This window comes from Dama dama, chromosome 5 (genome assembly GCF_033118175.1).
Source record: "Dama dama isolate Ldn47 chromosome 5, ASM3311817v1, whole genome shotgun sequence".
Lineage (NCBI taxonomy): Eukaryota > Metazoa > Chordata > Mammalia > Artiodactyla > Cervidae > Dama > Dama dama.
In genome coordinates, this window is record NC_083685.1 from 119,396,826 (window position 1) to 119,419,893 (window position 23,068).

General features: G+C 44.1%; 1 protein-coding gene across 1 annotated transcript in view; it reads right to left on the reverse strand.

Annotated features, from left to right (window-relative positions):
• Positions 1–11,758: 11,758 nt before the first annotated feature.
• Positions 11,759–23,068, reverse strand: part of FOXK2 (forkhead box K2) — a 50,779-nt gene continuing 39,469 nt past the window's right edge. Inside the window, exon 9 of the mRNA XM_061144436.1 lies at positions 11,759–14,981. Coding sequence (XP_061000419.1) covers positions 14,785–14,981 — 197 coding nt within the window. The 3' untranslated portion in view covers positions 11,759–14,784. The remainder of the gene's footprint in view (positions 14,982–23,068) is intronic.

Consider the following 23,068-nt stretch of genomic DNA (forward strand, 5'->3'; position numbering starts at 1 on the left):
CAGCCCCTGAACGTGGGTGCGGAGGGGTCGGCGTGAGAGTCTTGTGTCCAGGGCTCCCCCAAGCCCCACTTAGTGGCTGGGCTGTATCAGCCTGATTCGTGTGTCCCCCAAGTGTCCGTGTGAACATTTGGGAGCCATCTCTTGGGGCCCCATGCACTGGGCTCTCCTGCCTGCTCTCCAGGCTGTGGTCAGGCAGTGGGGGCTGGAGGGAGGGCTCCAATGTGTCTGGTGGGGACAGAGCCCTCCGTGCCCTGCAGCCTCGCCCCCGCCCACGCCCCCGGCTCGTCTGTCCCGTTAGTCTTCAGTCCTCACCATGGCCTGGGAGGGTGTGGCCCACTCCCCTCCTTACTTTGCAGCTTGTGAGACCAAAGCTTCTCATGTTTGCATTTCCTTTCTGCAACCAAACCAAACTTGTAGGTGATTTCACACAACTTGGTCCCTGGCCTCTTTTCTGTCTGTAAAAGGTATTTCATCAATTTTAGTACTTTTGGAACTTGTGCTGAAATTTTGGTCTTCACAATGGATCATAAGATACTAATCACAATACAAAATGTTCACTGTAAGGTGAACATATAGAAGAATATGAAGTGGGAATCAACATCACCCTGAGTTGCCTCCAGAGACGATGACCTTTAGAACCCCCATGCCTTTGGGGGTGAAGTCTGTGATTTTCAATCGCATTATTGGGACCATTCTTTTAATGTTTCACAATTCAAGAACATTTCAGGACATACTATAATTGCCCAAAGATGCCTACTTGTAGTTTTTGCCTTTATAAACATTTGGAAATGGAAATCCTTGTGCATACATGTTTACACACTTGTCCATCTATTTCTTTGGATAATAGAACTGGAATTGCCAGGCCAGAGGATCTGTATGTGTAAGATTTATCATGCCTGCCATGATTGTGTCAACTTCAATAACCGACACCTCATCCTCACCAGAAGGTTCTGAGCACAAGCTTTTTAATCTTTGATGGAGAAAAAAGATCTCCAATTTTTAGCCAGGTTGAGCATTTTGGAATACATTTACTGGCCATGTGAAATTATTTTGTATGTTGCTTACTCATGCCTTTGCTTATTTTTCTGTTGGTGTATTTTGTTTATAAGGACTTTAAAAATAATCACCCCATGTCATTTTTTTCACTTTGTGTTTGCTTCAGTTTGAGGGGTTTTACTTTGCTGTGTATCTTGAATTTTTACCTAGTCTGATTGATCAGCCTTTTTCCTTTATGGTTTCTAGTATTGGCTCATGATTAAAACAAAACGCTTTTCACTGGGTTCGATGTACGGGTCTTATTTTCATCATTCAGTCTGGGCCTGATTTCCCAGCATGTAATGAATGAGGACAGGGCCTCATCTTTCTGCACCAGATGGTCAGGCAGTGCTCAAGCCAATTGTGACTCAATCCCATTCCGCCTCCTGCCCCAGGTTGTAGGGTCTCATCCACCTTAACCTTCTTTTCTATTTTGGATGAAAATTACGCGGTTGCCCTACTAGAGTTCCATCTATCAACTGATTCATTTATTACCCAGGGACTTACTGTACTGCTTCAGGAAGAACTATGTTCTGATTACAGGGCTCTGCTGATCTTAAGCACTTTTTTTCCCAGATGAACTTGAAAGCAAATGGAATAATAGCTAAAAATAAAATTTTAGTGGAATTCCAAAAACTCAGAAATGATTGTTTCTGTTTCTGAAGAGCTGAGGGACAGAATGTATCAGGATGTGATAAGTATTTTCTCCCCATCAGTAATTAATATCACAGAGGACACCATAAGTGCACTGTCATTCATGTTTGCTTGTTTTAATGGCAAAGCTATTCAACTTGTGTGGAAAGAAGCTGTGAGTCTTCCTTTTGTCCTTCCCATGTCCTCTGTTTCAAGAGGATAAGAATTATTTTATGGAATTACAACTTGGAAACTATGATATGTTTACATTTGGTTTTGTGTTTATCATGCATGGGGCTTGCTAAGCTTCTTGAATCTAGATATATGTCTTTCATCAAATTTGTGGAATTTCCTAGCCATTCCCTCAAATCTGCTGCTGTTGTCTCTTTCCTGTTTGGATTCAAGTACACATATATAAGACCTTATATTATCTCACTCACTGATTATTAAGGCTGTTCATACAGTTTTTTGAAGTATTTTTTCCTGTTTAAAAAAATAGGATCATGTCATTGAATACCACTAAATGACCTATTACTGCCCACTCTTCTTTAAAGACTTTACAATATAAACTTTAGATGAATCTGTCAGTTCTAAAATTAGTTTCTAATTCTTAACTAAGTTTTTTCATTTGTTCATGTATGTGAACAATCTTTACATCCTTGTGCATATGTATAGTACAGGAGTTAAAATCTTTGGTCATCCTCACATTTGGATCTTCTCAGAGCAAGTCTTCATTGATTTTCTTTTATTCTGTGTACGAGTCATATTAACCTGCGTGTCCTAGTACTGTGGGGTTGTATCTTGGATGTTGGAAATGGTATGTATGTTGTGGATTCTGTTAACGTTTCTCTGCAGAATGCAGGGTTTTTTAAGCCCTTTAAGCATTGAAGGGCTCTGGACCCACCTGAACAGTCTGCCCTGGGGTGCAGTTGGGTGGGGTCAAGACGAGGCGGGCAGATGAGCTGCTGAGAGCACCAAGGTGAAGGAGGTGTGACCTGCAAATGGGTACGTGGTTTTGTAAGATGGTTTCCTCCTCTGTTCATGTGGTGAATCACATTGATTTCTGAGTGTTCAACCAACTCTGCAATCCTGAGATAAACCCCACTTGGTCGTGGTGTGTTGTCCTTCTCTTCTTATTCAGTTATTATTAGTTATTGCCAAATCTTACTTGCTGTATATTTAAGGATTTGTGTGTGTATATCTGTATTAGAAATACTCGTCTGTAATTTTCTTATAAAGTTCTTGCCACATTTTGGCATCATGGATTTCGGGTTAGTAATTTTATAGTTTTGGCATCCATTTTAAAATTATTTATACCACAGCCACCAAAATAGAAACATACCGTGGGTTTTTACAAGAAAGATCTGCAGCAACACCTAGTGAAATTTATATATATGTATATATATATATATATATGTGTATATATATATATAGTTTTATCTATGAGAAATGTCACCATGCATAAAGGCTGTTTTCACCTAGGCATCTGTTCTGACTGTGCTGCCCACAGATGCTGGCGGAATATCATAGACTCTGTATAGAGTCCTCATCCTGGCCACCAGTCAGAGCTCTGTCATCGAATACGACCTGCATGACAGTGAGTTTGTCTTCTGGGGGGTGTGAACTGATGAGGGCTAGTTACTTCAAAGGACCAGTTACTTTCCTGGGCAGGTCCTATGGCAGAAGATGTCTTGATCTCCAGAGCAGACGTGTGACTCCAGGAAATCACAGTGACTCCTGCTGTTCTGACACATACTAGAGGGGCTGGACTTGGGACTCTCACGTCCAGGGGACAGCGTCTCTGCTGACAGTGCCTGTCCTCCCAGTGCCTGCTGCACGTGGCCTTGAGGTTGCAGATGGACACCCGCTACCAGTCCAGCCCAGAACAGTCAGACCATCTTAACACTATGAGCATGAATAAGACCCACCAATCAAATTGCTTTTCTAATTCCAAGAAAAGAGTTGTCTCCTGTTGCTCCATTGAAGAGTTTTTCATGTTAAAATCATTGTAACATCTCCTCTTTTGAAGGTCAGCCTGTGTCTTGAAAGACACCATTCAAAGCCTTCGGAAAATGGTCCACAAGGGAGGATGGAATGGCTGTCAGGCACCTGAGGGCTGAGTCCGCCCCAAGCAACCTCACAGCTTCAGGGAGATTAATTCCATCGCAGCCCAGTCGGGATCAAGGCTAGGGGCAGGGGCAGGACGTCTGTAAGAGGCCAGGCAGTCTCCCGAATCTGCTCTGTACACAATGGCCAGCGTCTAGTCTGTTTTGATTGAGGCTCCAAAGAAGATCCAGCTGGAGACCTTTTCTGTGAAATTCCGCTTCAAGGCGCTTTCAGCTGTGATGTGGTGCAGGGCGGACACACACAGCCTCTGCATCCCGGCTTCTGCAGTCATTTCAAGGCGTGGGTGTGCCTGACTCGGTCAGATGCAGCAGCCACCTCCGGGGCTGGCACTGAGCGGACGAATTTGCTTCTTCCCTTAGCAAATCCCCCAGGGATCCTGGGCAGACCAGGGGTTAAGCTCCACTCTACACTCCAGCCCCTGAACCCTTCAACCCCTCGTTTTGCTCGGTGGCTGTGTTGGGTCAGATTTGTAAGCTCATCATGTAAATCATATTTTTCACCCCCACCTTCTACAGTATGCATAAAATAGACCATTTAAATCATTTTACAGAGTACAGTTCATGGCACTGAGGACATACGTTCACAGTGTTGTGCAGTCTCCCTAGTTCCAGAACCTTCCATCATCCAGTACTGAAGCCCCATTCCCAACGGCAGTCACTGCCCATTCTCCCAACCTCCAGCCTCAGAGGGCAAACAAACATCCTTCCTGTCTCCACTGATTTGTCTCAACCAGGGTTAGGCCTTGAGCATATTTAGTGGGGAAGAGGGTACAGTTCAACCCCCAGCATGCAGTCTGCATCTTGAGTCTGGAGTCTTCATTCCATGGGAAATACCTGTTGTTTCAGTAGCTTCTTCCTTGATCTCCAAGTGGGGCTCCACTTAGCATATCTTGTTTACTCCTTCACCTCCTGAAGGATGTTTGGAGTGTTTCCAGATCTGGGCGGTCACCAGTAATGCTGCCATTACTGGAGCTCTTCACAACAGCCCTTCTCTCCTTCCTCAGTGGTCATTTGTGTCCTTTTTCCTTGGTCATTCCAGATGGAGTTAATCTGCTAATTTTTTTTTCTTTTCAGAGAATCAGTTTTTATTTCATTGATATTTTTCTCATCTCCTTTTTCAATTATATTGACTGTTTGCTGGGGTTTTAGTTCATTCTTTTCTAGTTTAAAGTAGAATGGTAGATGACTGAATTTTAGGTTTTCTCTTCTATAAGCATTTCGTGCTATAAAATTCCCTATGAACTCTTTTAGCTGTTTTCACAAATTTGATATATTTTCATGTTCATTCTGCGACAGTTTTCTAATTTCTAAAACTTTTTGTAATTTCTAAGACTTCCTCTTTGAATCATGGATTATCTCAAAATCTGTTGTCTATGGGACTTCCCTGGTGGTCCAGTGGTTAAGACTACACTTCCACTGCAGGGCACACGGGTTTAATCCCTGGTCCGGGGACCTAAGATCCCACATGCTGTGTGCCGTGCAGATCAAAAATAAAAAAAGTTTTTTCCAGTATCCAAACATTTGAGAATTTAAAAAATACCTTTATTATTGATTTCTACTTTGATTTCCCTAATTGTCAAAAAGCATACATACTATGTACAGTTTTATTTCTTTAAGGCTTATAAAGATTTATTACCCAAGATTTGGTATATATTGGTGAAATGTTCCATGTGCATGTGAAAAGAATGTGTATTCTGTTGAGCAGAACGCTCCATAAATCACAGTTACATTGACTGGGGTTGCTCAGGGCTTATAGACTTGCTGTCTACTTATTTTTTATCAGTCACCTAGAGTTGAGTGTTGAAGCGTCAAAATGTAATGTGGATTTATCTGTTTTAGTTCTGTCAGCTTTTGCTTCATTTAGTTAAGGTTGTTTTGAAGAATTGCTCCTTTTATCATGATGCATGCAGTGCCCTTCTTTATTGGTGATAACTTTCCTTGGTTTGAAGTCTGCTCTGTCTGAAAATAAAATAACTACTCCTGGGAATTCCCTGGCAGTCCAGTGGTTAGGACCCTGTGCTTTCACTGCTGAGAGTTCAATCCCTCGTTGGGGAACTAAGACCTCATAAGCCACGTGGTGTAGCCAAAACAGAAAAACTACTCTTGCTTTCTTTTGATTAGTGTTAGCATGGTTATCTTTTCCTGTTTCTTTACTTTTAATCTATATGAAATGTCTTCATATTTAGTTTCTTGTAGACAACACACAGTCGTGTTTTTTGATCCACTCTGACAATTTTTTTTTTTTTTTTACAAAATCTGTGTTTTTTATTGGTGTATTTAGACCATTGATGTTCAAAGTGATTACTGATATAGTTGGATTAGTATGTACTACATCTATTACTGTCTTGCACTGTTGTCCTTGTTCTTTGAAAATGTTACGCCTAGGTAGTTGGTTGTGGCTTTTTTTGTTTTTGTTTTTGCATTTATCTTGATTGGCATTCTCTGCGCTTCCTGGAACTGGGGGAAATTCTTACTCATTCTTGTTTCAAATATTTCTTTTGTTCCTTTCCATTTTCTCTGGCACTCCTGTTACACATAGGTTATATACCTTATGTAGCTGCCCCATGGTCCCTGGATATTCGGTGTTTCCCCGCCCCCCCCTAGTTTTTCTTCTGTTACCTTTTTAGTTGTGAACGTTTCTACTGATACCTCTTGAAGTGCAGATTCTCTCCTCAGTCGTGTCCAGTCTACTAACAAGCCCATCAAAGACATTTATTTCTGTTACAGTGTTCTTCATAGTTCTTAAGGATTTCCATCTTTGTGCTTACATCACCTATCTGTTCTTGCATGCTGCCTACTTTATCCATTAGTCCTCAGCATATTAATCCTTGTTTTCAATCCCATCTGCTAACACCACACCCTGTCATGTCTGGTTCTGATGCTTGCTCCATCTGTATGAATTGTTTTCCTTTTAGTTAATGCTTGTAATTTTAAAAAATTTTACTTACTTCTCTGGGTACTTTGGGTCTCTCGTGTCATGCTGGTTCTTTTGTTGCAGCACGCGGACTCTCAGTCCCCACTCTTGTATTTTCCCTTCTGTCTTCCCAGTCTTGGGGGTAGTGGTTTGCCCTGCATCCTCACCTCCATTAGATCCAAGATTAGTTGTTGATTCTCAGGCTGTTGTGCTATTTACATGGTAGGATGGATGGAGTGACGACTTCCCAGTTCCATGGATTCAGAAACCGAAGTCCCTGCTTCATTTGAGATAGTTGTTGGGTGCCTGGAACCTTAGGGTTGTTGGACATCTTGGCAAGGTGACCTTGTACCATTATGCAGTGTCCTTTAGGTGTGGTAATTTTCCTAAGATCTACTTTGACATTAATATAGTCCAACTTTCTTTTGAAGGTTTCCAGGATTTATTTCTTATATCCTTTTACTTTTAACCTATCCATATTATTTAAAGTAAGTTGGGTCTTTTTGATCCAACTGACACTCTATTAATTGGCATGCTTAGACTGTTTATATTCAATGTAATTATTGATAAGATCCTACCATATTGTTTTTTTTGCTTGTCCCCTCTGCCTTGATTTCCTGTTCTCTGCCTTCTTTTGTGTTATTTCAAGAAAAATTTAGGGGGTACTCTTTTGCCCCCTTCTGATGCCTATGTCAGAAGCTTTCTCTATCTCCTTTATACTTTAATAAAACTTTATTACACAAGCTCTGAGCGATCCAGCCTCGTCTCTGGCCCCGGATTGAATTCATCTCCTCCGAAGGCCAAGAATCCCGCGTCTTATCGTTCAGCAACAACCTTTCATCTTGGGGGCTGGTCCGGGATACTTCTGGACAAGGTAAGGATGCTTGGAGCTCTAGTTCTTTGTTCTCCTAGCAAACACATTTTCCGCTGTACTTTACTAACTCTATGGTGTGCTTGTGTGAATGAATGAAACGCCCTGCTCGAAGCAAGTGAGGAGCCCTGCTCTTCGGTTCCACGGCGACCTCATAAGGCTTATGGCAGAAACCTGTCGGGGGTTTATACTGACCTGCCAATGTCAAGAGGCAACCAATGTCTCCTTCGGGAACCGACCAGAAAAGGGCAAAGCGTGTGGACCGAACTCTCCTTTCTCGGTCAGACTTTTCGGTCTCTTTGACCATTTCATAACTCCTTGGGAATTAGAAGTACTAACCTAATCTATCGGATCATAGACTTTCCAGGGACTTGTAATCTATGTTGCTACTGTACTGTGGCCTAGGTCTCAAACTTGGGTTGGTAGTCAGGAGGCGCCTAGCCTTGCTAGGCATGGAAAGTTCGAAAGCTAGACGGAGCTCTAACTCCCAGAGCATCTCTGAGGTTAAAGGTTACTCGGATTGGAACTGCAATGGTTTTATAGTGAAACAGATCACCAGCCCAGGTGGGATGCATGAGACAAGTGCTCGGGCCTGGTGCACTGGGAAGACCCAGAGGAATCGGGTGGAGAGGGAGGTGGGAGGGGGGATTGGGATGGGGAATGCGTGTAACTCTATGGCTGGTTCATGTCAATGTATGACAAAACCCACTGAAATGTTGTGAAGTAATTAGTCTCCAACTAATTAAAAAATAAATAAATAAATAAAGTGAAAGTCGCTCAAAAAAAAAAAGAAAAAGAAAAATTTAGCATTCCGTTTTAATTTGCCCATTGGATTTTTCCTTTATCTTTGTTCTGCACAAAGCTAGCTTTTCGGTCTACTTCAGAATGTTTTACCATTTCAATATAGAAATGTAGAGACCTACAGACCTTTGCCTTCCTCCTTTATACTGTACTTTTGTCAATACATATTATGTATATACACTGAAAACCCTGACAATATTAACACTTTTACATTGGAAAGTTAGGATATTTTAAAGAATTTAAAAGGAAAAACTAGTTATTGTATTTCCCCCAATATTTACCATTTCTGTTGATCTCTTCCTTCATTCCAAAGTTTTTCTCTGCTATTACTCACTTTTTGCCTGAAGAATGTCCTTTAGCATTTCTTTTTGAGCATCTCTACTGGTTAGGAATTCTCTCAATTTTTTTCCATCTAAGAACCCTTTAATCTGCACTCCTGATATGTTCTATGGATATAATATTCTAGATTGACAGTTACTTTCAGCCCTTTGAAAATTTTCTAGGCATATGGCCTCCATGGTTTCTAATGAGAAATTTATATTCAGATTATTGTTACTCTGTATGCAAGAGTTACTTTTCTTTGGCTGCTTTCCAGATAAAATATCTTGTTTCATAGCCAGTGGTAATGCCTTGACATGGTTTTTCTTTGGGTTTATCCTATTTGAAACTGTGAATCTTTACAATTAAATCTGGGACATTTTCAGGCATCAATTTAAAAAATATTTGTTAAACACTGATGTCTTCCTCCTCTTACTCACTAAGCCAGTGTATATTATGGGTCCCTGAGCCTAAGGTTTGTTTCCAATTATCTGTTGATACACTGGATTTTTCATTTGTTATTATTATTTTGTTATTTTTAAGTTCTATAGCTCTTGGTTCATTTCAAGAATTTCTGCCTTTACTTCATGGAGTTTGGTTACAATAATGAAAGTCATAGAAAGGTAATGTCCTTTTCCAATTATTCCAACATACTTCAACTGACATGTTAACTTTCTTTCCCCTTAAGAGATTTTCCTGGCACAAAGAGATTTTGTGCATTCTGGACATTGTTCATTTTATGAACCTGAGTCCTGTTTAAATCCTCTAGTGAATGTAGAATCTTTTTTTTTTTTAAGCAGGCAAATAACCTAGCTAGATTCAGATTAAATACGCTGACCTGCCCTCTGTAGGCTGTAGTCTGGGGTTAGTTGTTTGCCAAGCTCTGCAGTGCTATCTGGGGCCAGTCTTTATGGGAGTTTGTTCAATTAATAAAGCCTTTGCTTTGCTTCCTCAAGGTCAATTCCAGGCATGTGCGGCTGAGGGTGAGCCCAGAATACCATACCTAGCCCTAGGGAGTTTTTCTCTAATGTCCTGTCTCCCTGGTACCCCCTTTTCTGGCCTTTGGCTAAAAAGTTCAGGCTTTAGCCTCTGTGTGATGTTGTACACTTCTTGGGGCCAAAGAAAAGTATTTCTGCCCTCCGCTCTCCCTGACCTTCTTTGGACTAGAAAGAAGTCCCCTTGCCTAGTTCCTCTTTTGAGTCCTGTCTCCAGGGCTACTGCTGAGAAGTATAGGTTTGTGACTCCCCTCCCCATGTCCCACAGGGGTCCCCCCTTTCCTCATGGGGAGAGGGCTTCTCTTGGGTATTCTGTTCATTCCTAAGATGCAGCTCCTACATTCAGGCTGTCCTGGAGTCTACACTAGGAGATACAAGAGGGAAGAAAAATTCAAGAAAATGGTCACCACACTGGTTGTTCTTACAGTTTTAATACTCCTGCTCCTATTTCTTTTTTCAGAGAACTGTGATAGATGCTTTGTTTGTTCAGCCAATGGTTGAGACATAGGGCAGAGTGTGGGACCTCAGGACATTTCTAAAATCAGAAATTTTGTGCCCGCAGCTTCAGTCATCTCATCAGAGGTCACCTGAGACCCATGTTAAAATCTAATTTTGTACTGCTGTGCACATAAACGTGGATGGAGGGAGAGGTCACAAGAGACACGTCAAGTCAGCACAGTTTTCCACAAAGACCTGCAGTAAGTGCTGGCCCGCAGGCCACCATTCACACCTGTGCTCCATACTACGGATTCCTTCACCTCCCATGTTTAGGCCTCAACTTACTATATGGTGATGACACAGAGATTCATGACATGCCCCAATACCTTCCTTTCTTCTCCTGCCTTTGCTGCACCACACTGCATGTGGGATCTCGGTTCAGTGACCAGAGATTGAACCTGTGCCCCTGGCAGTGGAAGCGTGGAGCCCTAAACACTGGATGCCAGGGAATGCCCCCCAAATGTCTTCCTTACACACAAAATATGGCCTAAATGTGGGCCTTCTCACAATAGCTTGGCTTTTGCTACATGAAGAAACTCTTTATCAGTTAACTGAACTGTTTCCTATACCTAAAGGCTTCCTTCAACATCTTTCTTAAAAAGTATTTAATTTGGCTGCGCCGGGTCTTAGTTGTGGCATGCGAACTTAGTTATGCCATGTGGGACCAAACCAGGAATAGAAGCCAGGCCCCCTGCATTGGGAGTCTTAGCCAGTTGACTACCAGGTAAGTCCCTTACAACAACTTTTCTTTGGGTAAAGGTAGGTTATTCTCTAAGATACCTGTCCCTTCTTATTTGACTCAGTTTAACTTCAACAAGGTGATCCTAGTAACTACCATAGTTTTTCCTGAGTGAGAAGGGGGAGGTAAGACCTAACACATCCTAAAGCATCTATTAATACAGCATGGACAACAGATCTGAAAAAATATTTAGGGATGCTTCCGTTAGGAAAGACAGTCTCAGTACACGAGGAGCAGTTCTTTTATGCTAAGATGAACTGTTTTTACATTAGGACATGAATGTCAAGAACAAAACTCCCTGTGAACTCTGTCCTTGAGCTTCAATTATCTCCCAAAGAGGCCTCTGTGGCGTCATTTCAGTATTCCTCCTTTCTCCTACTACCCCTTAGGACATCAGCAATCTGTGCCACAGACTTTTCAGTAGCTGGACAATCTAAGTGTTAACAGTGCCTTGGGGACTGGAGTACCTATGTGCCTCTAAATTTAGACACAATTTTCATCTCACGGGAGAATGTATCTCAGGCTCAGGAACAAATCAGAAGAAATGGCAGCTACGACCATAACCTCAAAGTTCGTTTTAAAACTCCAACAGGATGGATAATAGCCAGCAAGACTTTGTCATCACGGCCTGTGACCCAACTCCCTCTTCCCACACAGACACTCAGTGCCCCCGTTCTCCTGGTGGGTCAAGGAGCCTGTACTGATGCTGTCACAGCAGTGTCCTGGAACACGCGCTCCAGTGCTACCTAGGCTTTGGCGTGCTGGGAAAAGAGCATATAAAAAAGCAGTGCCTGCTTAAGCTTATCAAAATGACAATGATACTCTGTATTCAATTAAAATTAATAAAAATATTTTATTGAATTTCAGGAACTTGGTACTTTTAAAATTTCAAACCTTTGCACACAAATCACCACTATACTTTCTAGAATAGTGGAGGTTAGGACTTGAAGATTGTCACTTGTCTCCTTGTAGTCGCATAGCACAGAAATCCCAAGTCCTGACACGCCCCACCCACTTCCGACCGTGGCCTCGCCTACTCTGTTGTTCTAGGAGAGGACGATGTGAGGGGTGATGCATTTAAGGAGCTCAACTGTCTGAGTGGAGACTCTACTAGACACGAGAGGAAGATCAACCCTAAATCATGCACGGACACCTTGGGATACGCCACATCACTTGGATCACATGTGAGTTTCCCTTTTGTATTTTTGTCTGGTTCAGGGTGAAGCTGCTGAAATAAAGTTTCTAGTCCCTGAAGGAGCTCAGAAGTTTGGCAAAGGTCAAAGCAGAGACTTTCTGAAATGACATTTAGGAACCACCAGTGGACTGCTGGGCGGGAGTTAAGTGCAATGTGACTGTTGATGTAGCACCAGGCATCAAGTGGGGCCACAAGGACACAAGCTCAGTGACTCCCAGGTGTTGAACGGAATTCACAGCTAAATTCAAACATTTTAAAAACTGCCCAGGACGTGGCAGTTTGTTAATCTATGTTTTATCCCCCTGCCTTCCCCTTGATATTCTTAAACATCTATGTGCCAATGAATGAGCCAAGACAGCAGGAAACAGGAAAGAGAACGCCTCGCCTTTGAAAAAGACATGCTCTAGCTCCCGGCAGCAAAACTATCCTTCTCCCTTTAGATTTGAGAACAGGGTACTTTTCTTACCTATAAACCCAGCAGAAATCCCTCCAAACCCCAAAAGTCTACATTTTAGGCTCAGAAATAATCAACTGATAGACTGGGCCTACACAGGGAAAGTCTATCAGGGTCTTTTGGGATGGTGGTGGATACGCGTCGCCTGAGTCGTCTCCCTACCAAGGTGGTCTTGTCCACTCACCTCCCCAGAGCTCACGGTCAGGGGGCTGCAGTGGCCCATGACTGACAGGTCTGGAGCACTCAGCAGAGTGACCCAACCCCACAAACAGGACACAGCACATCTGAATTACTTTTAAAATTGCAAACCTTCTCTGTAAAAAGACAAATAAAAATATACATTCCAAGGTATCCGTAAAGTGCCTGGGAGATGTAGATTGCTGCCCTGAGGTGCTCTGATCCGTCCGTGCTTCAGTCTGCAAGTTAGATTTTGCTACTGTCACACACGTGGTCTCATTCACATGATGGTTTTGTTTTTATTTTTTAAATGGCTGAGTTATAAATCCAGCTAGTGTGCAGTAATTTCATAATTTTAATATGCATTATCTGCAATAACATTGTGACAGCTCCATACCGTGGATTGACACACAATACTTAGAACAGATTTATCATATTTGGTCTTTAGGTAAATAATAAATGTTTTAAAATTGCCTAAATATACCATTCTGAGCCGTTTCATTCCACCAGGAAAATACAGGGTTTTTTTTTTTTTTTTTTTTTTCCTCTCTTTAAAAAAAATTAAATACCAAAATAACTACATTTAAATAAATAACGTTATGATGATGACATTTAAAAATGCACAATAAGGCCAGAGCCCTCTTTCTGTTTGCATGCTGCTCAGCTCTGACCCCAGAAACCTCTGGAAAGGTGAGTGGCTTTCTTCCAGAGGAACGCGGGCTGAGGCCGAGTGGGCCTCCGAGTTTTCATTCTCTCACCTTTATTTCCTTTTCTCTCGCTTTTATTTTTTATAGGAGAGAAGTCAGCCTTAGTATTAGATTCAGTTCTAAAAGGTTGAGGGGAATTTCCTATTACAAATCAGAAAGTAACCTAGGTGTTTCCAACGCTTACCGGATGGAGGGCACCTGCTTCCAAGACCCTCGTGTTAACAGGCAGCTTCTGCCCCACCCCAGCAGCCGCTCCTGCTGTGTGGGGGCAAACCACAACATCACGGGGCGGCCGGCTGGCTGGACGATGCCGAGAGCTGGTGACGGCACCTAAAATAGCGAACGTGTCACGGAGAAATCTGTGACCTTTGTTTGAAAAAGGTGTGTGATAAAAGATTGAATCTTTTTTTTCCAAATGAAGAAGTAACAGTTCTGTTGTTTTAAACATACACAATACATAGGAGACTTGTTTTACTTAGAGTGGAAAATTATGCCAGGGACAAAGTCAACACAAAGAAACAAACAACAAAAAGTAGCAAGAAAGAGAAATGGGTAAGTGCAGCTCCAGGAGCCTGGCAGCTCTTTCCGTCAGGGTTACAAGTGGCCCGCGGGTGTCCGTCTGTATGTCCGTCCTACACATGGAAATGGAGGAGGATTAAATTCATCAGGTAACTGCTCTAACATGGGAAATTTGCAGATGTCAAGTAGCTCCATCTGACTTAAACAGGACAGACAAAAGTAAATCATTCCATAGGCTGAAAACAAACAACAAAAACAAACAAAACTACATTGTTTCTTCTCCCCAAATGAAATCCACACAAAATGTCCTGTGTGATTCCAAAATTTCCAGAGTAGAAATGGAGTGATCTGAAATGTCAAAGACCCCATTATTTTGTAAAGAAAGAAAGTACACCTCAAAATATTCTAATTCCACATGTGAACAACAAAATACTGTCTTGTCTACTGGCAGCGGGCGGTGGGGTGGCTCCGGCCCAGGCCCAGCAGGTCTGCTCGCACCGGGCGTGTCCTCCCTGGGAAGGACTGTGAGCCTCTACTGGGAGCTGAGCTGAGCACTGGGCGGGGAGACACTGCCGGAGCCCGGCTTTGCTGTTTGTGGTTCTGGTGTTCAGGGGCGACTTCAGTCTTTTTTTAACTTAAGGAGTTTTAAGGCCACCTGGGTTTGTGTTTCCAGTGCTGAGGTGAAGTCCAACCGCAGGGCCCTCTACCCACCGAGGGAACACGCTCCGAGCGTCGGTGAGAGGCAGTGTCTCCTTTTGGCACCACAGAGTTGACATTAAAGTGAGAAATGCTCTCCTGGCCGCTAGTTCTGGACGCCCTTCTCCCGCATGGCAGCCGGCGGCGCGTCCACGCTCAGGGCAATGACGAGACCCTCGCCGTCTTCCGTCTTGACTCGCTTCAGCTCCGGCTGCTCCGCGGGGTCGCCGTTCTGGCGCTTGGTGGGCAGGGAGGCGGAGGCCGAGGCATGTGTCGCCAGCATGTGCAGGGGACTCGCTGCTGCTGCAGAGAGACAGGGAGTCAGAGCAGTGCGTCTGGGTGGACGCTTGTCCCTGCCAGGCCCCTGGGGATCAGAAACCCCACCACATGTTAATGGTGTGAACAGTGAGTCTATGAATGCACAGCATCTGTTTATTGCTTCCAGTGGTGGGTTGCCTTGCTGAAGGGGGGAGGGAGGAGGGCAGAGGACTGAGGCAGAGGTAGGACACAGGGCAGATGGCTTTACTCTTTTGGCTAAGGGGCCGCTACTGGCTTCTCCTCGATGCAGGGCCCCCAAGCCCAGGAGGGGACTGGGGTGTAGCAAGCTAAGCCTGCATCTGAGCCACATACCTGCTCCAAGCCTGTCAGGGGAGGGAGCTCCAGCGAGCCCTAGGCTGGCTTCCCCACACCCCTCCACCCAAGCCCGTCCTCTCTCTGGTCTTCATCATGGAGAGGCCCTTCCTCCTCCCGGACTCCCACTGGCACAAGGGCCTCCACCACCTCTGATCACACCTGCCTCAGGCTCTGCATAACCAGGCAAACTGCAACAGATGAACCGAAGAAGGTCATCCCACACCTAGAAGTGCTCTTCCTTCAAGTGGGAAGGCAGACTGGGCCTGGGCTATTTACCACAGGGGGGGTGGGGGTAGGGCAGGGTGTGTGCTGGAGGAGCGACCTGGAGAGGCAGCATCCTGTCCAGGAAGACCCCTGCCCCCCTACCCAGTCCCTTCGGGCCCCAAGGGAGGTTCAGGACCATGGCAGCAGGCGGCCAGATGGAGAAAGATGTGCACCCAAAGACCCTGAACAGCGACCTCATCTCACGAGCATGCCTGAGTCCCGGCAGTGACGTGTGTGCTGTCTTGCTTCCCTGATGTTAGTAACTTGAGGTTAATGCTGCAGTAGCTCATGACAGTTTGCTTTACATGCTGCATAAGAGCTATAAGCATAAGGGCTTTACACCAAGCTTTACAACTCTAGGTATTCTAATGTATCGCTTTAGCTAGCACAGGGGGACTACAGAATTTCCTTCCAAGAAACGGAACTTGAAGCTAAGTGAAGAGACGGGGTAGCGGGCAGTTTGCAAACGGAAACAGATGGGAAGCCACAGAACACACACGGAGGTCAAAGAAAGGGGAGTTCCAACACTGCCCCACCCTCATCTCCAGATTCAACACCATTCCAATTAAATTCCCAGTAGGCTTTTGTATAGGAAAATTCATACGATCATGTCTTTAGGGAACAAGGGGACTGGCAGCTGGACCCTGGTTACCATGGGGCCTCTGCCATCTCCACCGTCATCTCTTGAGAATGACTGCTGTGTCACCTTCATGGATAAGGACCTGTGTGATGCGGGAGCAGCACTGCAATGAAGTCTGGGTTCTTCCAGCAGGACACACACTTCACTGCTGTAGTCCATGGTGGAGACACAGAGCCCTGGCAAGTTTGGAAGACGTCCCACAAAATTCTGGCTTGAATAAAAATGCTATTTCAGGAGGATGTAGCAATGAATCAGAGCAGAATGGAGTTAACGGTAGATCAGGACAAATGGTCAAAGCCTGGAAAATCATGTGGCTGGAAAAACAGGCTGGTGCGGTGGGACAGGGCAGCAGGGCCTGCTCTATGGGAAGCAAGGCTGTAGGTGGGGCCTGGGTCCCGGATTCTCAAGCAGGCATGGTGTGGTTCCTAGGCCATGCTGAGCAGGGTCTTCCACTAACTGATCTGTAAACCCTTAGGAAAGGTGAAAGGAAAGGACCTGGGCAGTGAGGGAACCTGAGAGGGGCAGAGAAGTCTCAGAAGGAAGACAGCAAAGGGGCACTTAGGCCACAGCGAGCAGGTGGGATGTCACCTAAATATGCAGTGTTGCCCCAGGACTCCACATCCAACCCAAATGAGTCGCTGAAGAAATAGCACAACCATAACCACACTAGTGAACGGCAGGTGTGGGCCTGGGACTGAGGTCTGGGCGGAGAGCCTGCCTCACAGGCAGGCTCATCCCACCTCTCCGGCCCTCCATGAGCACCGAGCATCAAAATGTGCCCTCCCTGTGCCCATGGCAATAACCAGAGCTCAAGGCACCTGCCTGGAAAGACAGGCTTCCTTTTCTAAGGGTGGAAGGGTGGCTGTGATGATACGCTAAACTGGGACTCTCCCCTGTGAGGTCTCACAGGCGCCCACCAAGCAGGAGCACTGTGTTCCTGTTGGGGTGCCTGGCCCTCAGTCACGTGGTGCCTCAGCAGGATGGGGACTCAACTCCAGGGCCACCTTTCAAGGGGACGCCAGGACCGTCCTGAGCCCCCATACTCCCCACCCATCCATGAGCATAGTCCACATACAGGCAGAGGCCAGCAGCTACAACCTGGGTGGTGGCACAGCGTCCAGACCGATCCTCTGCAGCCTTGTTGTGGCTGTGAATGCTCCCAAAACACCCATCTTCGTCACTGGCCCCCCAGCTTGCCTGTTTCCAGCACCAGCAGGCCCTGGCCCTGCAGGTCTCCCTGTCAGTCTCCTGGGATGCCCTCCCCGCTCAGGTAGAGACCCCACTCCTGTCTGAGTGTAGCTCAGGGACATGCTTCCTGCTACAGCACAGCACCACTGCTCCTGAGAGGTGCCTGACACAGCTGTGACTCAGTCAGAGCCCTGAGCTGAGCCAGACCAGACGGGACATCAGGCTGGCGGCTACTGAGCCACTGTCTTAGGGGAACACAGGGTAGGGCTTACCAGCTGATCAACACATACCCTGTCTTATGTGTTTTTTGATTAAAGACAACTTAACCTATACTGTTTATTCATTAACATGGAACTCATGCCTGTATTTTCCCCATAAGGCACATCACAAACTTCGTGCCTAGAACACTCCAGGCCTTCTCAGAACCAGGCCCAGAGCCCACTTTAAATAGCAAAACCATCACAAAGAAGCACAAAACATGAAACACATGGCCCTCAGCAACAGTGGGAGGCTTCCCTGATGGTCCAGTTAGTTAAGAACCTGCCTGGCAATGCAGAGGACACCAGTTCAATCCCTGCTTCGGGAAGATCCCACATGCTGTGAGGCAGCTAAGCCTGTGCACCACTATTACTGAAACCCAGGCCCTGGAGCCCGTGCTCTGCAACAAGACACCACAGCAAAGAGAAGCCAGCACACCATAACTAGAGAGCGGTTGCCATTCATAGTAACTAGAGAGAAGCCTATGCAGCAACAAAGACCCAACACAGCCAAAGATAAAATAATTAAAAAAAAGAAAGAAACAGTGAGAAAGACACATGTTCACAGTGGGAGCTGAAACAAGGAGATGGGTGTTACCACATCCTGCTCTGCTGGGAGCTAGCATGCTGAACTCAAACACCCTGCTGCTCTGCACAAGCCCGCAAAGGACTGTGAAAGCACACAGTGTTGACTTGGGAGTTATAAGTAAATTTCAGTGATCTGCAAGAAATCTGCAAATATGGCATCCAAGTACGGAGGCTCAAGTGTGTGTGTGGAACCATCTCCCAGGAGTCCCGCCAAGCAACAGCTTCACCCAGGGCGGGTGCCGCAGGTGCAGAGGCAGAATATTGCCCTGGAGGCAATGCTGCCTCAGTGCTAACCTGGCTGCGCCCCCAAGTCCAAGCAGCTCCTGCCCACACACCAGCAGAAGGCCATGCTGGTCCGGTGGGCGCCCTGCCTGCTGCATCCACAACTTAACACGTGGTTCCCGGAGAAGGCCGGGGGTAGTTAAAAGAGCACACCACTGGGCAGACAGCCCAGGTTTCCATAAAACCCTTTTGCCTCCTCAGCACCAGGACCTGGACCCAGCGCAGCACAGGCTGGAGGCCGGCCAGGGCCAGTTTTTGTGAGACGGGGAGAAGGGAACAGTACCTGTGAGCATAGCAGAGGCTCTTCAGGATGACAAGTGAAATGCTGGTCATAGGGGAACACTGTCAGCAGGGTAAAGACTCCTTTCTTCCCAAAACCACACCCCATAAGTTGGAGGTCAAGGGCAGCAGAATCTCCACAAAGATGGACTAAATATCTATGACCAGAATTGTGGTCCAGTGCAGAAGAGTTGGAGAAGTGACCAGAGCATGTTGGGTTTCTTGGGGAGCAGTATGAGCAGCCCCAGAAAGTGCCAAGAAGAGATTCCAATACACAATGGCCTGAGCCTGACTTCCAAATTCATCTACGAGGCCAGCACTACCCAGATACCAAAGCCAGCCAAAGACCATATGAGAAAACTCAAACCAATATCCCTGATGAATACTGATGTAAATATCCTCAAACTAAATACTAGCAAACTGAATTCAACAGCATATTAAAATGATTACACACCATCACCAAGTGAGATTTATTCCAGAAATGAAAGGGTGGTTCAACATATAAAATCAACTAACAGAATACACCGTTTTGATAGACTAAAGGACAATATAACACATATGATAACCCACAGTTAGTCAGTGTCAATGCTGAGAGACTGGATGCTTCTCTCAAAATCAAGGATGCTCGTTTGCCAACACTAATCCACACTTTACTGGAAGTCCTATGGGCAGCTGGGCAGGAAAGGGAAATAAAAGGCATCCAAATGGGAAAGGAAGTAAAACTACCTCTACTGGCAGATGATGTAATCTTTATAAATAGAAAATCCTAACAAGTCCGCATAAAGAAACCCCCAAATAAAAAACTCATATAAGGCAAATGTGCAAGGTACAAGATCAACATCCAAAAAAGTCAGTTGTATTTCTATACAGTAGCAATGAACAATCTCAAAATAAAATTATGAAGACAATTCCATTTAGAAAAACATTCAAAAGAAATAAGAAGAATTTTAACTAAGACTTAAACACTATAGGACTTCTATAGTGAAAACTATAAAACACTGTTGAAGAAATTAAAGAAGACCTAAATAAATGGACAGATATTTCATGCTCAAGGATGAGGGAACTTAATACTGTTAAGGTGGCAATACTACCCAAATCTACAGATTTAATGCAATCCTATCAAAATTCCAATATTTCCCCCCAGAACTGGAAAAGCTGATCTTAAAATTCATAATTCCTGACTCCAAAACTTTCTACCAAGCTAGGCTAGTCAAAGCAGTGTGATTATGGCATAAGGACAGACACGAGAATCAATGAAACAGAACCGAGAGAAATAAACTCACACAGCTGAGGTCAACTGATTTTCAGCAGCGGAGACAAGACCATTTAATGGGGAAAAACAGTCTCTACAACAAGTGGTCCTGGGAAAACTGGATCGCCACATGCAAAATATGAAGAAAGGCGCTTGCATGAGATACAAGAATTAACTCAAGATAGATCAAAGATCTGAATGTAAGAGCTAAACTATAAAACTCTTAGAAGAAAACACAGGGGAAGGTGTAAGTCTTCATGACCTAAGGTCTGGCAATGAATTCTTCTCACCAAATGCACAAGTAACAAAAGGGAAAATAAACTGGACTTAATCAAACTTAAAAACTTTTGTGCATTAAAGATACTATCAGGAAAGTGAAAAGATAAACTCACTGAATGGAAGGAAATATTTGCAAATCATATACAAGTATCTCCCTACGCCCTTTTGTAAAAGTTTCCTTTATGCCACTTTGCTTTCATGAAATAACTAAATCACTACCCATTTTCGCTAATGGAAAGAAATCTAAAGAGGATTTTCACTTCTATGGAGAAAGGGGGAAAGCAAAAATAATGCTTACCACTCGTTTTGCAGCAAGCCCTTAAAGGCAGCAGGACCCCAAGAAGTGAGTGGCACCGCCAAACTCCTCCCCAGGAACCACACTCCATCTCAGCATCAAGACAGCAGAACTTTGAACTGTGTCTGTGAGCATTTGTGCTCTATCTTGACTCATTTTGTACATCCATTAGCTAGACATGTTCTCAGGTTTCATGGGAACTCTCTACTTTTAAATAGCAGGGGATACCTGTATCTGATCAGGACCTAGTATCTAGAATACATAAAGAGTTCCTATAACTCAACAACAAAGACAAATAACCCACTTTAGAAAAAAATAGTGTTAAGGATTTAGACATTTCTTCAAAGATGCTATAAAATAACCAACGAGCATATGAAAAGATGCTCAACATCATTAGTCACAAGGGAAATGCAAATCAAAACCACAATTAAGATGACCATGATCAAAAATAAAAGGAGGAAATATCAAGTGAGGATGAAAAATAGAACCCTTATACCTCATGGAGGATGGAATGTTACATTGCTGTGCCTGTTGTGGAAATCATTTTGATGGCTACTCAGTAAATTAAACATAGATTTACCATACAACTCAGCAATTTCACTCCTAGGTATACACCCAAAAGAAATGAGAACAAGGATTCAAACCAATACGCTACACGAGTGTCACAGCATTATTCCAAACAGCCAGAAGGTGGAAATGACCCAAACGCCCACGAACTGATGAGCAAATGAAAAGGGAACACACTCAGCTAAGAAGTGATGTGCTGACGCACACTGTAACGTGGGTGAACCACAAAACATTAAGGAGGCCAGTTAACAGCAGCCACAATTCATATGCTCCCATTTATAGGAAATATCCAGCACAGGTAAATCCACAAAGTAGATTAGTGGTTACCAGGGACTAAGGTAAGTGGGGAATGAGGAGTAACTGCTTAACAGGTATGAGGTTTCCTTTTGGGGTGATGAAAATGCTTTTCAGCTAGTTAGAGGTGATGTCTTCAAAATACTGTCAATGTACTTAATGCCACTGAACTGCATACTTTAAAATGGTAAATTATGCATGTATATTTTACCACAATTTTTAAAAAGTATATATGATTTGAATCCTAAGGAGACACTGGGTATAAAAGAATTTATTGTTTATTTTTAAAACTATAATAATGGTATTGTGCTTACGTATTAAAAGAGAGTTCTTATCTTTTAGAGATGCATGCTCAAACAGGGAATGACATACGTGGGTGGGAGCAGACAGGGCAGGTGGGGAACATTATCAAGGTTGGCTATGACCTGATTTCCAGAATGTCTGTCATTTTCCACAATAAAAAGCTGAAATATCACATCTTCTGATCTTCAAAATTCATTAGTAACAGGCACTACTTCCCTTTCTCAAGAGTGATTTTCAAGGGTAAAAGAGGCCACAGCTGGGTCATACAGCATCCACCCAACACCAGTTTTCAGGAAAAACACCATCTCCACTTGCCCACACAATCTTCCTAAAGCTGATCTGCCACCTCCACCCTCCTCCCCTTTCTAAACAGCCCCTCTCTAAAGCCACCCAACTGTGCTGGTTCTGGGAATGAAAATGTCAAGATGGAGCCTGAAACAAAGGAAGAGTGACAACAGTGGCACTGGGAACCTGAATCACTACTGACTAGGTAGCAAATCCTCTTCTGGACCAAGTGATTTCTAAGTAAAAGACTGAAACTAAACTGAAGGAGAACCAATAAAATTTCCCACTAACAGATAACTTAAAATAGTTTTTGCTAAAAGATGACTAAAACTGGAAGGAGTTTCAGCATTTCTTCTATCCTTCCTTCTTCTAAGTAGGAACAAGGTCTCTGAGGGCTGACCCAGCACTTTGCTTACTGTTGCCAGCAGTGACCATCAGTATAATAATTGTGTGGTTTTCTTTAAAGCCCAGATGTATTGAGAAATGCATCTTTACTAAAAGTGAATGAATGAATAAATTGATTTATTTGACCATGCTGTGCGGCTTACAGAATCTTAGTTCCCCGACCAGGGACTGGGCCTGCTCCCTCAGCACTGAAAGCTTGGAGTCCTAGCCACTAAACTGCAAGGGAATTCCCAAATATAATTTTTAAAAGAATTAAAATTTTGGTTTTGGAAGGACTGATGCTGAAGCTGAAACTCCAGGATTTTGGCAACCTGATGCGAAGAACTGACATTTGAAAAGACCCTGATGCTGGGAAAGATTGAAGGCGGGAGGAGAAGGACATGAGTCTGAGTAAACTCCGGGAGTTGGTGATGGACATGGAGGCGTGGCATGCTGCAGTCGATGGAGTCACCAAGAATTGAACACAACTGAGCGACTGAACTGAACTGAATTTTGGTTTTGATCAATTCCTCAGTTACAACAATTGATAAGTGAATCCTTATAGTCACAGATAATTAAATCTTTAATATTTCTACATTT